Genomic DNA, 16,005 nt, shown 5'->3' on the forward strand with positions numbered 1-16,005 from the left:
TGATTGATCTTTGTGGTAAGCCTTGTTAAAGAGATGGGTTCAGTGAGCCCTTCTGAGGTTTCTCCCACTGGTAGTGGGAAGATCATTTCAGATCATTTTGGACAATTCTATGACCATGGCTTATATCAACAAGCAGGGCAGTACCAGGAGTGCACAAGGTGGGCTCTACTTTGTCATTGGGCAGAGAACAATCTGGTAGCCCTGTCCACTGTTCACATTGCAGGAGTCAGGAGTGTGCAAGCTGATTTCCTTAGTCAAAATGTCTTGGACCCAGGCAAGTGGGAATTGGGGGCCTAGGCTTTTAAATGACAGTGGACCTCCAGGGCTTTCCAGTGTGCAAGCTGATGGCATTCAAGCAGAATACCAAAGTAGCCAGGTTCTTTAGTCATAGGAGAAAAGTTGGTATGATAGGGTTAGACGTGCTCCTACAGCTGTGGAAGAATAGACAGCCTTCTCTGTGTATTCCCACTCTTAATAGGCTGTGATCCTGGTGGCTCTGAATTGGCATCCCTGGTATACTTATGTTTTGAGCCTATTGGTAGAGGAGCAGTTGCTCTTTTCTGACTGGTGGATCTGATAAGGCAAGAGCTGATTCTCATGGAGAACACAGAACCCTTTTGGCTTATACCTTGGCCCTTTAGAGGTGGTGATTAATATGTAAGGGTTACTTGTGGCTGTGGATGTAACCTTGCTTAAGGCACAGAACATTTGACTTTGCTTGCCTGTGTAAGAGTTTGTCATGTTTGAGTTCTGGTACTCAAACAGGGGCTCTGTGACAGATATACCAAGTATCTTGCCTTTTTGCAGTAGAGTCTAGAGTGGGGTCTATTCAGACCTCTTCAGGCCAGTGCTGCCACCTGGACCATCTTCAGAGAGAGGATGGATAAGGTCTTCTTGGTGGCGCATCTGGACATTGTGTTCTGAGGTGGTTCAAAGAACTTTTGTCCTCCATCCTGCTCGATTCTTCCTTAGTGGGATTTGCCTATTGTTCTGGGTGCCTTGTTTGGATACCGAAACCTCTCAAGCAGGCTTCACTCAGATTTATCTGTGAAAGCAACATTTTTGATGACCATTTGCTCAGCCAGACGAGTCTGTTGCAGGCATTTTCCTGCCGAGATACCTGCCTCACTTTTGTGAAGAATCTGGTGATAGGCTCAGTTCCTTTCTTTTTTCCAAAGATCATGTCTCCCTTTCATTTTAATCAGGCAGTTCATCTCCTGGCATTTACCAGGAAAGATGGGCAAGGAAAATCCTGCACAATCTGGATATTCATAGAGTCTTGCTGTTTTACTTGCGTGGAAAAATTCTTTCTGTAACTTTAACAGTCTGTTGTGCTACACGAAGATCCGCACAAGGAAGAAGTGGCATCTAAGGCATCTTTATCTCACTGAATAAGAGACCATCAAAATGGATTATGTACTGGACAAGACATTTGTACCTATTAGTTTGGAGAGCCCACTCCACCAGGGTGCAGGTTGCCTCATGGGATGAGGCTAAGGCAGTAGCTCCAGAAGAAGACATTTGTAAGGCAGTGACATGCTCATTGCTGAACTCCTTTTATTAAGCATTATAACTGGATATCCATGCTTGGAGGACTCTGCCTTTGGCAGAGCCATCCTAATGGGCTGTGTCATCTTCCCACCTGCATCTGTACAGCTTGGGTGCATCCCACTAGCCTGGACTAGTCTGGCAGGATGACAGGGAAGGTGAAATTTGGTCTTACCTGTTAATTTCCTTTATTTTAGTCTTGCTATAGATCTGTCCAGATCCTGCCCAAGACTACTACTACTACTACTAACTAGCATTTCTAAAGCGCTACTAGGGTTACGCAGCGCTGTACAATTTAAACATAGAAGGACGGTCCCTGCTCAAAGAGCTTACAATCTAAAGACAAGTGAACAATCTAGAGGACGAGTGAACAGTTAATCTGATAGGGTGGATAGATTGGGGCATTCTATCTATCTCGAGTGGTTAGGCGCCGAAGGCAGCCTTGAAGAGGTGAGTTTTAAGCAGAGACTACTACCATACACTCTAGGTGTTTCCCTTGCTGCTAAGCAGTTCAGATAATTTGATAAGCAGCGGCCCACTGGTGGTATATTTGCATGGCAACCCTGTTTGAGGGACATTAGCTCATCGGTTGAGTGTTGGTTTGTTTGAGAATTTATTGTTTAACTCTATCAGCATACTGGCAAGGTTCAGGCAATCATTGGAGTGGTGATGGCACTAAAATCAGTGCTCTCTGTCTCCATCTGCTGGTGGGAAGCACAACCCAGTAGTCTGGACTGGTCCAGCAGGACTAAAGGAAAGGAAATTAGCAGGTAAGACCAAATTTCACTTTCACAAGTAAAATATTGACTGTGTAAATCAGGGGAACTCCTTTAATACTTGAATTGAATTTTTTACACAACATTGTGAGAATTGTACAAGAGTATGAAGATTGTTGCAAAGCACTGTATGTTCCAATAAAATGTATTACAACTTGTAATTAACTCCAGAATAAGTCTTAGTGTGTTTATAGTTTGCCATGACATTTAGCCATTATAAAATTTCTTGTGTCCCGACGGTGAAACTGATGTCTTGCCTATAATATTTGTACTTTCTGTTTTAACTTTAAAAATGTTTCATAGTTGAGATTAGATTATTGGATTGCTGACATTAACCCTATCTACAGTGAATATAGAGAATATGCTTTCAAATAATACTTGTAATGCCAACATTCTATGCAGTAGCTCATGGCTAGCTGTAAAACTTTCAAAACTTGCAAATTTTGCATCTCAGACGTTTTCCCATCATCTGTTGGCTATCCTTTAATACTTGCTTTGAAGTGGCCAGCTTCATGGTAAAAAGATATTGCTGAGTTTTCTGTGCACACTTAGTTCCATTATGTTTTGATGATACTGAGATGTGTATTTCCTATTGAGCTCAGTGTGTGTTCGTTATTTTTGTTAAATTAGGGATGACCAGAGCGCCAGCTTGTCAAACTTACCGAACCGTAAAACCGAATTTGAGAAATCCTCCAGGTTCATGAGAGCACCGTTCAGGAAATTTGTTGGGAAACCTCACTCGGTAATCTAGCTGCTTGATTTTATGCTGATGTAATCCTGCAATTGTAATTCCTGTACAGTTGCAATCTGTTACAAAAAAGTTCTTAGAATCATACAGCAACTAGCTTTTTTTGGGGAGCCCTGTTTTCAAAAGTTGTTTGCCAGAGATCAAAGTTGGATAAATTATTTTGAACTAAGACCATTTAAAATAAAACTGGTGCATGTGTGCACTTTGAAATCTTAAGTGCACAATAGTAGTGTGATCCTGAGAGTGATTTTCTTTTATTTTACTGTTAAATTACTTTAAAAATCTTGGCTGCTTCTCTGCTGTTCCTCAGCAGCTTAGTTTTAAAAATAGTCATAGTACCTTGCATACTCTGAATGTGATTGGGTCCTATTGATTATGAAGCCACAAACACTCTTGTGATGTTACAAATGATAGCACCCTCTTACCTGTGAGTGGGATAGTTTGTTATTGGCAACCAAATACGTGAAATGTCAGGAAAACCAATATTTTCCAGGCAAGCATTAACTTTTTTTTTTTTTTTTAATTAAAGTTACTGACTTAAAGTAAAATATTTAATCAAGAGGAGCATTACATTAGCCCAGGTTTTCTCAACCTAGCCCTCAGGAAACACCAAGCCAGTCAAGTTTTCAGGATATTCACAATGACCCATGTATATGAGAGTTGCATGTGATGGAAGCAGTGCAAATTTATCTCATGCATATTTATTGTGGGTATCTTGAAAACCAGACTGGCTTCATTTGTCTAAGGACTGGGTTGAGAACCCTTGCATTAACCACAGGGATTTTTGAAGGGATTTGTATAAGGATATATATTTTTTTCTAAAGGACATTCATTTAGAATTATTTCCCTGTGTCATGCATCCCCAGTGGTCCACTTCAAATCCAGAATTTTGCAATATTTGTATGTATGCTGCGTTTTAGCAGTGCACTGTCTTCCAGCACCATGCATAAATCCCAACCCCAGGTAAGGCTGCTAATTCCCCAGTGTGCTGTTAGCTTTTCTCCTGGTAGAATATCCAGTGTATTGAAGTCCATTTTTGTCTTTGTTAGCCAGGTATTCTGTTTTATGTTAATTAGTAATCAAAACACTACTTCCTCAAAACTGATACGAACTTAAATTGCCCACCTTCTCGTATCCAGTGTTTCAAACATAAGTGGTAGTGCTCATACTCTAATGTAAAAGTGCTGGTTTTAAAGGCATGCACACACACTAGAGACTTATTATATCCAAATGCCTTTTGTATAGTGTTTGACATGACTCCATTGGGTGAAGAAAAACTGCTTTTTGAAACATTGCAGGATGTTTTATGGTTTTCCTTGAAATTGCATTTTTTCTGGATCTTTTTTTTTTTTCTTGGATTTGGAAGAAAAATTAAAGGCCATTAATTCACTACTTGGTGGTGTGTAGGATCAGTACTATTAGCCATTTAAGAAATTTTTACTGCTTTTTGCTCTGCCTAGTAATTCTGAGTGTAAATTTGCTATACCGCTTTCACTGCAAGCAAATTAAAGCGATTTACATTGAAAGCAATAAAATACAATTAAAACAAGAAAAACAGGAAAATGTCAGTTTATAATAGAAAAGAACTAGCTACTTAACCACATACAATAAAAACAAACATACATACAGAGACAAAAATTCACAATAAAATCCAACTTGAATAATAATTCACTCAACTTCCGTCTACCAGTCCTGGTCTCTCGTTGCAGGGTCGGCCTTTACGTAAACAGAAAAGGCTTGTTGAAAGAGGTGTGCTTTCAGTAGAACGTGAAAGGATGTAGCGGATGTTTCAAGACAGAGCTGCTGCAGTAGGAAATTCCAAAGTGCAGGTGACAAAAAGTAAATGCACTCGATCTAGTGAACTCCCGTCTAGCTTTAGAGGGGTGGGGAAGAATTAAACTATTATCATTCAAAGAGTGCAAAGTAGGAATCACCAAGGAAGCAAGATAAACGGGATCCACTGTGAAGAACCTTTTGGGTTAGAGTTAGAATTTTAAATTTAACCTGAAAATCAATAGTTAGCCAGTGAAGCTGCTGGAGAAGAGGTGAAACGTGATCAAAACGAAAAACTTGACAGTATATGTGCTGCAGTATTTTGCAAAGTTTGCAATCTCTTTAGGTTATGTTTGGAAATCCCTGCATAAATAACATTACAATAGTTGAATCTAGAATGAAGGAAAGCATAAAACATGGAACAAAGTGCATCAAAATCCAATAGATTACGAATTGATCTTAGTTTACGTGGAAAAAAGAATCCTGTTTTAACAACCTTAGAAATTTGCGGACCAAAAAACAAGAATCCAGGGCAACCCCAAGATAATGGAAAGATGAAACGGGGACAATGTTCCTACCAAAGAGAAAAGGATTAATAGATGGTAGAGACAGAGCCCCAGTGGCCCAACAAGCTACAATTTTTCAGGATTCAAAACTAAATGATGTCATAGCCAACCCGCCACACATTCTGAACACATTTGAAGAGGCTGTAAATCGATTGAATTCATATCTGTATAAAAAACTAAAAGAAAATCATCTGTATAAGAATAAGAACTGATCCCAAACGATTGAACAAGTAAAGCCAATGGACTAACAAATATGTTAAAAAGTATTGGAGAGAACTTTCGGTAATGTCACCATGAGTTGGCCGCTTCAGCCTGAAGCTCCAGTTGATTCCTACAATTGTTTGCTGAAAAAGGCGCACTCCAGCAGTTACCTACCCCATTGCATGCTAGTGAATTAGGGGTAATATCTACAGAGTCTAACGCTGATGTGGTCGCAAACCGGAGTGGTTTCCCAATATTTTACGGCGTCAGAGCATGAGACTCAGCCATGTGAATCACATAAGTACATATAACTACATAAGTATTGCCATACTGGGAAAGACCAAAGGTCCATCCAGCCCAGCATCCTGTTTCCAACAGTGGCCAATCCAGGTCACAAATACCTGGCAAGATCCCAAAAAAGTACAAAACATTTTATACTGCTTATCCCAGAAATTGTAGATTTTCCCCAAGTCCATTTAATAATGGTCTGTGGACTTTAATTTTAGGAAGCCGTCCAAACCTTTTTTAAACTGCGCTAAGCTAACCGCCCCTACCACATTCTCTGGCAACGAATTCCAGAGCCCAATTACACGTTGAGTGAAGAAACATTTTCTCCGATTCATTTTAAATTTACTACATTGTAGCTTCATCACATGCCCCCTAGTCCTAGTATTTTTGGAAAGCGTAAACAGACGCTTCACATCTACCCGTTCAACTCCACTCATTATTTTATAGACCTCTATCATGTCTCCCCTCAGCTGCCTTTTCTCCAAGCTGAAGAGCCCTAGCTGCTTTAGCCTTTCCTCATAGGGAAGGCGCATCCCCTTTATCATTTTCGTCACCCTTCTCTGCACCTTTTCTACTTCCACTATATCTTTTTTGAGATGCGGTGACCAGAATTGAACACAATATTTGAGGTGCGGTCGCACCATGGAGCGGTACAAAGGCATTATAACATCCTCTTCCATATCATCAAGCTGATCAATCCATAGACTGGTGGGTTGTGTCCATCTACCAGCAGGTGGAGATAGAGAGCAAACTTTTGCCTCCCTATATGTGGTCATGTGCTGCCGGAAACTCCTCAGTATGTTCTCTATCTCAGCAGGTGGTGGTCACACACAGCAGCAGCTCTGGCTAGGCCTCCAAGCCTAATCCTTAGGTTTTGTTGAGGCCTGGGGTTGAGGGCTCTTTTGAGCAAGTGCAAACCTGGTGGTGCCAGGTCCCTCCTTTTCTCCCCCCTCCCGCTGGCTCCGTTTAAAAAAAAAAAAAAAAAAAATATTTTTAAACGTCTTTAAAGGCGTTTAATTCGACGTTTCTTTAAACGTTCATTGCAGCTACTCACTGGGACACCAGTTCGTTACAGCTCGGAGCGGCAAGCAGGTAATTTTACCTTTTTATAGCGGGCAGGGGGTTCCCCGATTCTTCTCCTCGTGGCAATGGCGTCGGAGGGCGAGGGCGCAAAGGGTCGCTCCCCGGATCGCTGGAGCGCTTCTAGAGGGGATGCGGGGGTTTTACAACCTGATTCGCCCTTGATGGGTGATAGTTTAGTGACCGATGAATGTCCCGGTCGTTCCTCCGGCGTGGCGGTTTTTTCCCGCCATAAACGCCCATCCCCCGCTCCTCGCCTCCGCCATCTTGGCCGGCCACGCGGCTCGGACGGCTTCTTCGGGGCCGCCCTTGAGGTTGGAGACATTAATGCCATGAACGCCCTTAATTTGGGCGACGGCACAAAAGCGGCTAAAGTTAAGCGCCGTTCTTCCCGCGCGGCTCCTTCACGGAGTTTCGCGCCGGACGCCATTTTGGATGCGCAGCATGTCTCTCCCCCGCTATTGCGAGCGCCGGTTGAGAGTGCGTCTAGGGCTGTTGCCCAGGCTGCGGAAGTGCACAGTCTGGGGGGTTTCTCCCCCGAGTTTGTTTTGCTGCTGCATCAGGCTTTCCTCATGCAAAACGCTGCCCCTGCTCCCTCTTCTGATAAAGAGCTTGAGGTTCCCAGAGGTAAACGCCCTCGGGTTGATTTCCAGGGCTTGGAGGACTTTTGTCTCCTCCGATGTAGATGAGGGCAGCGTGTCTGAGGTCTCCCAACGATCCTTTGCGGATTCCTTGGAGGAGATAGATCCCCGCTCGGCTGGAGCGGATGACCCCTCTGCAGCGCGGCTTTTTAGCCCAGAGGATTTGCCCAACCTGTTGTTACAGGCCATGGACACTTTGAAGATTTCCTCTCCGGAGGACGTCTCTCCCTCAGCCCCTGTTGGCTCTGCCATTATGCTGGGGACGAAGCGCCCGCCTAGAACCTTCCACGTGCATGATGCCATGCACACCTTAATTGCGGCTCAATGGGATGTCCCGGAAACGAGCCTTAAAGTGGCTAGGGCTATGTCCCGCCTCTATCCTTTGGCTGTGAGTGAACGTGAGGCCTATCTGTGGCCTACCGTGGATTCTTTAATCACTGCGGTGACTAAGAAAACGGCGTTGCCGGTGGAAGGTGGCACGGCCCTAAAGGACGCCCAAGACAGAAGATTGGAGGCGGCCTTAAGGTCGTCCTTTGAGGCAGCTGCTTTAAGTTTGCAGGCCTCAGTTTGCGGCTCCTATGTGGCCAGGGCGTGCCGGACTATGGTGCAGCGGGCTTCCCCCTCGGATCATTCCTTGAGGGCTGATTGGCCGGCCCTGGAATCGGGCTTAGCCTATTTGGCAGACTTGCTGTATGATGTCTGGAGAGCCTCAGCTAAAGGCATGGCTCAGACAGTCTCTGCGCGGCGGTGGCTTTGGCTGAAACATTGGTCTGCTGACCACGCCTCTAAATCCCGCCTGGCTAGATTGCCTTTTAAAGGCAAGCTGCTCTTTGGGGTCGAGCTGGACAAAATCGTGACCGATCTCGGCACGTCTAAGGGCAAGAAATTACCAGAGGTCAGGGCTCGGGTTAGTACTCGTCCCGATACCTCCAGAGGACGGTTGCAGGAAGCCCATCGGTACCGCCCGGGCAAGTCGGGTTCCTCTGCCCCCTCTTCCTTCAAGAGGAATTTCTCCCCCAAGCAGCATTCCTTTCGCAGAGACCGCCGTCCCGGAGGTGCTCCCTCCGGTCCTCCCCCAGGGTCTCGTACCCAATGACGGGGCCTTGGTCCACGCCCCAGTGCAGATTGGAGGACGGCTGTCCTCGTTTCTGGGCGGGTGGACCACTATAACTTCAGACGCGTGGGTGCTGGAAGTCATCAGAGACGGCTACAAGCTAGAGTTCTGCCAACCCTTAAGAGACGGGTTTGTACTCTCTCCCTGCAAGTCTCCGGTCAAGCTGTGGTAGTGCAGCAGACCTTGGACAACCTGATCCGCCGGGGTGCGGTCGTTCCGGTGCCAAAAAATCAGATTGGCAAGGGACGTTACTCCATTTCCTTTGTGGTTCCAAAGAAAGGAGGTTCTGTCCGGCCTATCCTCGACCTCAAAGGGGTCAATCGGGCCTGGAAGTGAGGCACTTTCGCATGGAGACTCTCCGCTCTGTTATAGTGGCAGTGAAGGCAGGAGAGTTCTTGGCTTCCTTGGACATCAAGGAAGCGTACCTGCATATTCCCATCTGGCCTCCTCTCCAACGCTTTCTGCGTTTTACAGTCCTGAGACGACACTTCCAGTTCAGAGCCCTCCCTTTCGGGTTGGCTACTGCTCCGCGGACCTTTTCCAAAGTAATGGGGGTCATAGCGGCCTTCCTGCTAAAGGAAGGAGTACAAGTCCATCCTTATCTGGACGACTGGTTGATCCGAGCCCCCTCTTATGCAGAGTGCGGCAAAGCTATGGACCGGGTAATTGCTCTTTTGAGCTCCCTGGGATGGATCATCAACTGGAAGAAGAGCCAGCTGCGCCCGACTCAGTCCCTGGTGTATCTGGAAGTTCGATTCGACACTCAAGTGGGCAGAGTGTTCCTGCCAGACAATCGGATTGTCAAGCTTCAGGCTCAGGTGGACTAGTTCCTAGTAGCCTCTCCTATTCGGGCTTGGGACTACGTGCAGCTGTTGGGCTCTATGACGGCCACGATGGAAGTAGTGCCCTGGGCCAGGGCTCATATGAGACCACTACAGCTATCTCTGCTGCTGCGCTGGACTCCGATGTCGGAGGATTATGCTGTGCGCCTTCCCGTGGACCCAGCAGTGCGCAAGGCGCTGAGCTGGTGGACGCAGACAGACAAGTTGTCTGCAGGATTGCCTCTGGTGACCCCGGAGTGGATTGTCGTCACGACAGACGCCTCTTTGATGGGCTGGGGAGCCCACTGCTTGGGAAGGACAGCGCAGGGGCTCTAGTCTCCTGCAGAGGCAAGTGGTCTATCAACCTCCTGGAACTCAGAGCCATTCGGTTGGTGTTATTGGAGTTCATCCCGGTACTGGTGTTGAAGCCTGTACGGGTCCTGTCGGACAATGCCACGGCTGTGGCCTATATCAACCGCCAGGGAGGTACCAAGAGCGCCCCTCTAGCCAAGGAGGCTATGAGTCTTTGCCAGTGGGCGGAAGCGAACCTGGAGCAGCTTTCAGCGGCCCACATTGCCGGAGTCATGAATGTCAAGGCGGACTTTCTCAGTCGCCATACCTTGGAGCCCGGAGAGTGGCAACTATCTGCTCAGGCGTTCTTGGACATCACGAAGCGCTGGGGCCAGCCGAGCCTAGATCTGATGGCGTCATCGGCCAATGGCCAAGTGCCGCGCTTTTTCAGCAGAGGACGGGACCCTCGATCCCTGGGAGTAGATGCTCTTCTCCAACAGTGGCCGACACAAGAGCTCCTCTATGTGTTCCCGCCCTGGCCCATGTTGGGCAAGGTGCTAGACCGGGTGGCAAAGCATCCCGGCAGGGTAATCCTGGTGGGTCCGGATTGGCCCAGACGTCCCTGGTATGCGGACTTGTTCAGGCTCTCAGTCGACGATCCTCTGCGGCTGTCAGTGGAGCAGGGCCTGTTACATCAGGGTCCCGTGGTGATGGAGGATCCCTCTCCCTTTGGTCTTACGGCCTGGCTATTGAGCGGCAGCGTCTGAGGAAGAAGGGCTTCTCAGACAAGGTCATCGCCACTATGCTGAGAGCGAGGAAGCGCTCTACTTCTACTGCTTACGCCAGGGTTTGGCGTATCTTTGCAGCATGGTGTGAAGCAGGCTCACTTTCTCCCTTCACTGCTCCAATTTCTTCAGTGTTGGCGTTCCTGCAAGAAGGTCTGGAGAAAGGCCTGTCGCTCAGTTCCCTTAAAGTCCAGGTAGCGGCTCTGGCTTGCTTCAGGGGCCGCCTGAAGGGTGTTTCCCTGGCTTCGCAGCCAGATGTGGTGCGCTTTCTCAAGGGAGTTAATCACCTGCGCCCTCCTCTGCACTCAGTGGTGCCTGCGTGGAATCTCAACCTGGTGCTAAGAGCATTGCAGAAGCCGCCTTTGGAACCCTTGTCGAGGGCATCTCTGAAAGACCTGACGTTGAAAGCAGTCTTTTTGGTGGCTATCACTTCAGTCAGAAGAGTTTCCGAGCTCCAGGCGCTCTCATGTCGAGAGCCTTTTCTGCAGTTCACTGAGGCAGGAGTGACTATTCGCACAGTGCCTTCCTTCCTGCCCAAGATTGGTTCTCGCTTCCATGTGAATCAGCAGCTCTGTCTCCCTTCCTTTCGTAGGGAGGACTACCCAGAGGAGTACTCTGCTCTTAAATATCTGGATGTGAGACGAGTCATCATCAGATACTTGGAAGTGACCAATGATTTCCGGAAATCGGATCATCTGTTTGTCCTGTTTGCAGGTCCTCGTAAGGGTCTGCAGGCTGCTAAGCCTACAGTGGCAAGATGGGTCAAGGAAGCCATTGCAGCGGCTTATGTGGCCGCGGGGAAGGTGCCGCCTATCCAGCTGAAGGCTCACTCCACGAGAGCTCAGGCGGCCTCGATGGCAGAGGCCGGATCCGTCTCCTTGGAAGAGATATGCAAGGCGGCAACTTGGGCTTCGGCTCATACATTCTCCAAGCATTACCGTTTGACTGTGGCTGCACGGGCGGAGGCCCGGTTTGGAGCTTCAGTGTTGAGGTCAGGGATTTCTATGTCCCGCCCTGGGTGAGTACTGCTTCGGTACATCCCACCAGTCTATGGATTGATCAGCTTGATGATATGGAAGGTAAAATTATGTATAATCATACCTGATAATTTTCTTTCCATTAATCATAGCTGATCAATCCATAGCCCCTCCCAGATATCTGTACTGTTTATATTCTGGTTGAATTTTAGGTTCAAGTTTAGCCTTCAGTTACTTCAGGAGGACTTCGTGTTCAAGTTCTTCTTTCACTTGGATTCTTCAAGAGTTGAGACGAGTTTGTGTTACAGTGAGCTGCTGCATTCCTCTCCCCTCCGTTTTACGGGGCTGGATTGAGACATAAATTCTGCCGGCACTCCCTCCCGCTTCGTGCGGCTGTAGGGCAGCTTTGTACCCCTCCCGCTTCGGCGGTGTTAGGGTCAGTCAGCTCCTCCCGCGGTTGCGGTTGCAGGATAAGCCAGATCCCCCCGCATCGGCGGGTGTGGTGTCCCTCCCCCGCTCCGCGGGGATGAGCTGGACGGATTCCCCTCCCCCACTTGTGTGGGGATGAGCTGGGTTAATTCCCCTCCCCCGTTTCGGCGGTGGTGAGCTGGGCAGAGTGTCCCTTCGTGGGTGTAATTCTCTAAGTGCTGAGTCCTGCGGATGGAGCTTTGATATCGACATACTGAGGAGTTTCCGGCAGCACATGACCACATATAGGGAGGCAAAAGTTTGCTCTCTATCTCCACCTGCTGGTAGATGGACACAACCCACCAGTCTATGGATTGATCAGCTATGATTAATGGAAAGAAAATTATCAGGTATGATTATACATAATTTTACCATTTTTGTTTTCCATTTCTTTCCTAATAATACCTAACATTCTATTTGCTTTCTTAGCCACATCAGCACACTAAGCAGAAGGTTTCAACGTATCATCAATGACAACACCTAGATCCCTTTCTTGGTCCGTGACTCCTAACATGGAACCTTGCATGACGTAGCTATAATTCAGGTTCCTCTTTCCCACATGCATCACTTTGCACTTGCTCACATTAAATGTCATCTGCCATTTAGACGCACAGTCTCATAAGACCCTCTTGTAATTTTTCACAATCCTCCCGCAATTAAACAACTTTGAATAACTTTGTGTCATCAGCAAATTTAATTACCTCACTAGTTACTCCCATCTCTAGGTCAATTATAAATGTGTTAAAAAGCAACGGTCCCAGCACAGACCCCTGGGGAACCCTACCCTTCTCCATTGAGAATACTGACCATTTAACCCTACTCTGTTTTCTATCTTTTAACCAATTTTTAATCCACAATAGAGCACTACCTCCTATCCCATGACTCTCCAATTTCCCCTGGAGTCTTTCATGAGGTACTTTGTCAAACACCTTCTGAAAATCCAGATACACAATATAAATAGGTTCACCTTTATCCACATGTTTGTTCACCCCTTCAAAGAAGTGTAATAGATTGGTGAGGCAAGATTTCCCTTCACTAAATCCATGTTGGCTTTGTCTCATTAATCCATGCTTTTGAATATGCTCTGTAATTTTGTTCTTAATAATAGTCTCTACCATTTTGCCCAGCACCGACGTCAGACTCACCGGTCTATAATTTCCCGGATCTCCTTTGGAACCTTTCTTAAAAATCGGAGTTACATTGGTCACCCTCCAGTCTTCCGGTACCATCCTCGATTTTAAGGGTAAATTACATATTTATAACAATAGCTTCGTAAGCTCATTTTTCAGTTCTATCAGTACTCTGGGATGAATATCATTTGGTCCAGGAGATTTGCTACTCTTCATTTTGTAGAACTGCCCCATTACATCCTCCAGGTTTACAGAGAATTCATTAAGTTTCTCTGACTCGTCAGCTTCGAATACCATTTCCGGCACCGGTATCCAACCCAAATCTTCCTCGGTAAAGACCTGAAGCAAAGAATTCATTTAATCTCTCCGCTATGGCTTTGTCTTCCCTGATTGACCCTTTTACTCCTCGGTCATCTAGCGGTCCAACTGATTCTTTTGCCGGCTTCCTGCTTTTAATGTACCTAAAAAAAAAAAAAATGTTTACTGTGTGTGTTTGCCTCCAATGCAATCTTTTTTTCGAAGTCCCTCTTAGCCTTCCTTATCAGCGCTTTGCATTTGGCTTGACATTCCTTATGCTGTTTTTTATTATTTTCAGTCGGTTCCTTCCATTTTCTGAAGGATTTTCTTTTAGCTGTAAATAGCTTCCTTCACCTCACTTTTTAACCACGCCGGCTGTCGTTTGGTCTTCCGTCCTCCTTTTTTAATACGCGGAATATGTTTGGCCAGCGCTTCCAGGATGGTGTTTTTGAACAGCATCCAAGCCTGATGTAAATTTTTGACCCTCGCAGTCGCTCCTCTAATTTTATTTTTTCATCGTTCTTCTCATTTTATCATAGTCTCCTTTTTTAAAGATAAACGCTAACGTATTTGATTTCCTGTCTATACTTCAAAGCTAATATCAAATCCGATCATATTATGATCACTGTTATCAAGCGGCCCCAGCACCATTACCTCCCCCACCAGATCATGCGCTCCACTAAGGACTAGGTCTAGAATTTTTCCTTCTCTCGTCAGCTCCTGTACCAGCTGCTCCATAAAGCTGTCCTTGATTTCATCAAGGAATTTTACCTCCCTAGCGTTCCTCGACGTTACATTAGTCAATATCGGGGTAATTGAAATCACCCATTATTATTGCGTTGCCCAGTTTGTTTGCTTCCCTAATTTCCTTTAACATTTCTGCATCCGTCTGTTCATCCTGGCCAGGCGGATGGTAGTACACTCCTATTACTATCCTTTTCCCCTTTACACATGGAATTTCAATCCACAATGATTCCAATAAGTGTTTTGTTTCCTGCAGAATTTTCAATCTATTTGATTCAAGGCTCTCGTTAAGATACAATGCTATACCCCCCACCAATTCGATCCACCCTATCACTACGAAATAATTTGTACCCCGGTATGACAGTGTCCCACTGGTTATCCTCCTTCCACCAGGTCTCAGAGATGCCTATTACATCTAATTTTTCATTTAGTGCAATATAGTCTAACTCTTCCGTCTTATTTCTTAGGCTCCTGGCATTCGCATATAGACATTTCAAACTGTTTGTTGTTCCTATTTACATCATGCTTAGTACTTGACAGTATTAATTTGCAATCTTTTGTCTGATTTTTATTTAAGGACACTTGATCTACTGCGGTCTCTCTTGCAACCTCACTATCAGGATGCCTTATCTTCCCTGTTTTGGTGATACCTTATCCCGAACCATGCGGTTTTGAGCAACTGTCGGCCTGCCCCCCATTTCTAGTTTAAAAGCTGTTCTATCTCCTTTTTAAATGCCGATGCCAGCAGCCTGGTCCCACCAAATGGCAGAATTGGTCCATGTTGCTGAAGCGAGTGAGGGCCTCCTTTTGGATGACCCAGATTCAGAAAATCATGGCCCTTTGACGAAACAGGACTTGTGACTTCTGCTGTTTAGATCTGAAAGCTGCTGTACAAGCAGACACAGTGGCGAGAACTGAATTGAAATAACTAATTGGTGGTTTTCGATGCAGCCTGGAAGACTTAAGTCTACTACTGTCTATGATGTGGAGAAGCAAACAGGGGACCATGCAGATACGATGGCAAATTATAAAGTGAAAACAACACACTTGGATCCCACGCTTCAAGATTTGACAAGATTGAAGATCTGGTGGACTCTGGTCCTGAGGAACTGAGTTCAATTCCCACTTCAGGCACAGGCAGCTCCTTGTGACTCTGGGCAAGTCACTTAACCCTCCATTGCCCCAGGTACAAATAAGTACCTGTTATATAATATGTAAGCCGCATTGACCCTGCTATGAGTGGGAAAGCGCGGGGTACAAAAAAAAATCTCCCTACAAGGGGCGTTGCCAAACGTGATGGTGTAGAAAATTGAAACTAGTGCGTTCTGTATGTGCAATTATTCTTGGTGATCCCCCTGACCTGTGTGTGCAACTATTCTTGGTGATCTCCCTGACCTTCCTGCTGAAGATCAAGAGAGCGCATGAGGCCCTCAGCCCCAAACAGACTGTAGCACTCAGACATAACTATGTGTGTCCATCATTTTTTGTTGAAAGATTATCTCTTAACAGCAGCACGCAGAAAAGGGTCTTTGCAGTATTTGAGTGAAAAGATAGAAATTTATCAAGACCTCTCCTCTGCAACTCTCCGTAGCGGAGAGGCACTTCTTTATTTCTTTATTCTTTTCAAGACAGAATTTATTTATCATATTCAGAGTTCCTGTCTTTATATAGGGGGATCAGGTGGTGTGTCTGAGGTAGTGGGGGGGGGGGGGTGTAGTAGAAAAATCGGTCTTTTTGGTCATTGTATGTTGTGCTTA

General features: G+C 46.0%; 1 protein-coding gene across 1 annotated transcript in view; it reads left to right on the top strand.

Annotated features, from left to right (window-relative positions):
* BCLAF3 (BCLAF1 and THRAP3 family member 3) overlaps nt 1-16,005 on the top strand; it is a 127,522-nt gene that overhangs the window by 80,316 nt on the left and 31,201 nt on the right. Inside the window, exon 11 of the mRNA XM_030202266.1 lies at nt 2,955-3,066. Coding sequence (XP_030058126.1) covers nt 2,955-3,066 — 112 coding nt within the window. The remainder of the gene's footprint in view (nt 1-2,954; nt 3,067-16,005) is intronic.

This window comes from Microcaecilia unicolor, chromosome 4, assembly GCF_901765095.1.
Source record: "Microcaecilia unicolor chromosome 4, aMicUni1.1, whole genome shotgun sequence".
Lineage (NCBI taxonomy): Eukaryota > Metazoa > Chordata > Amphibia > Gymnophiona > Siphonopidae > Microcaecilia > Microcaecilia unicolor.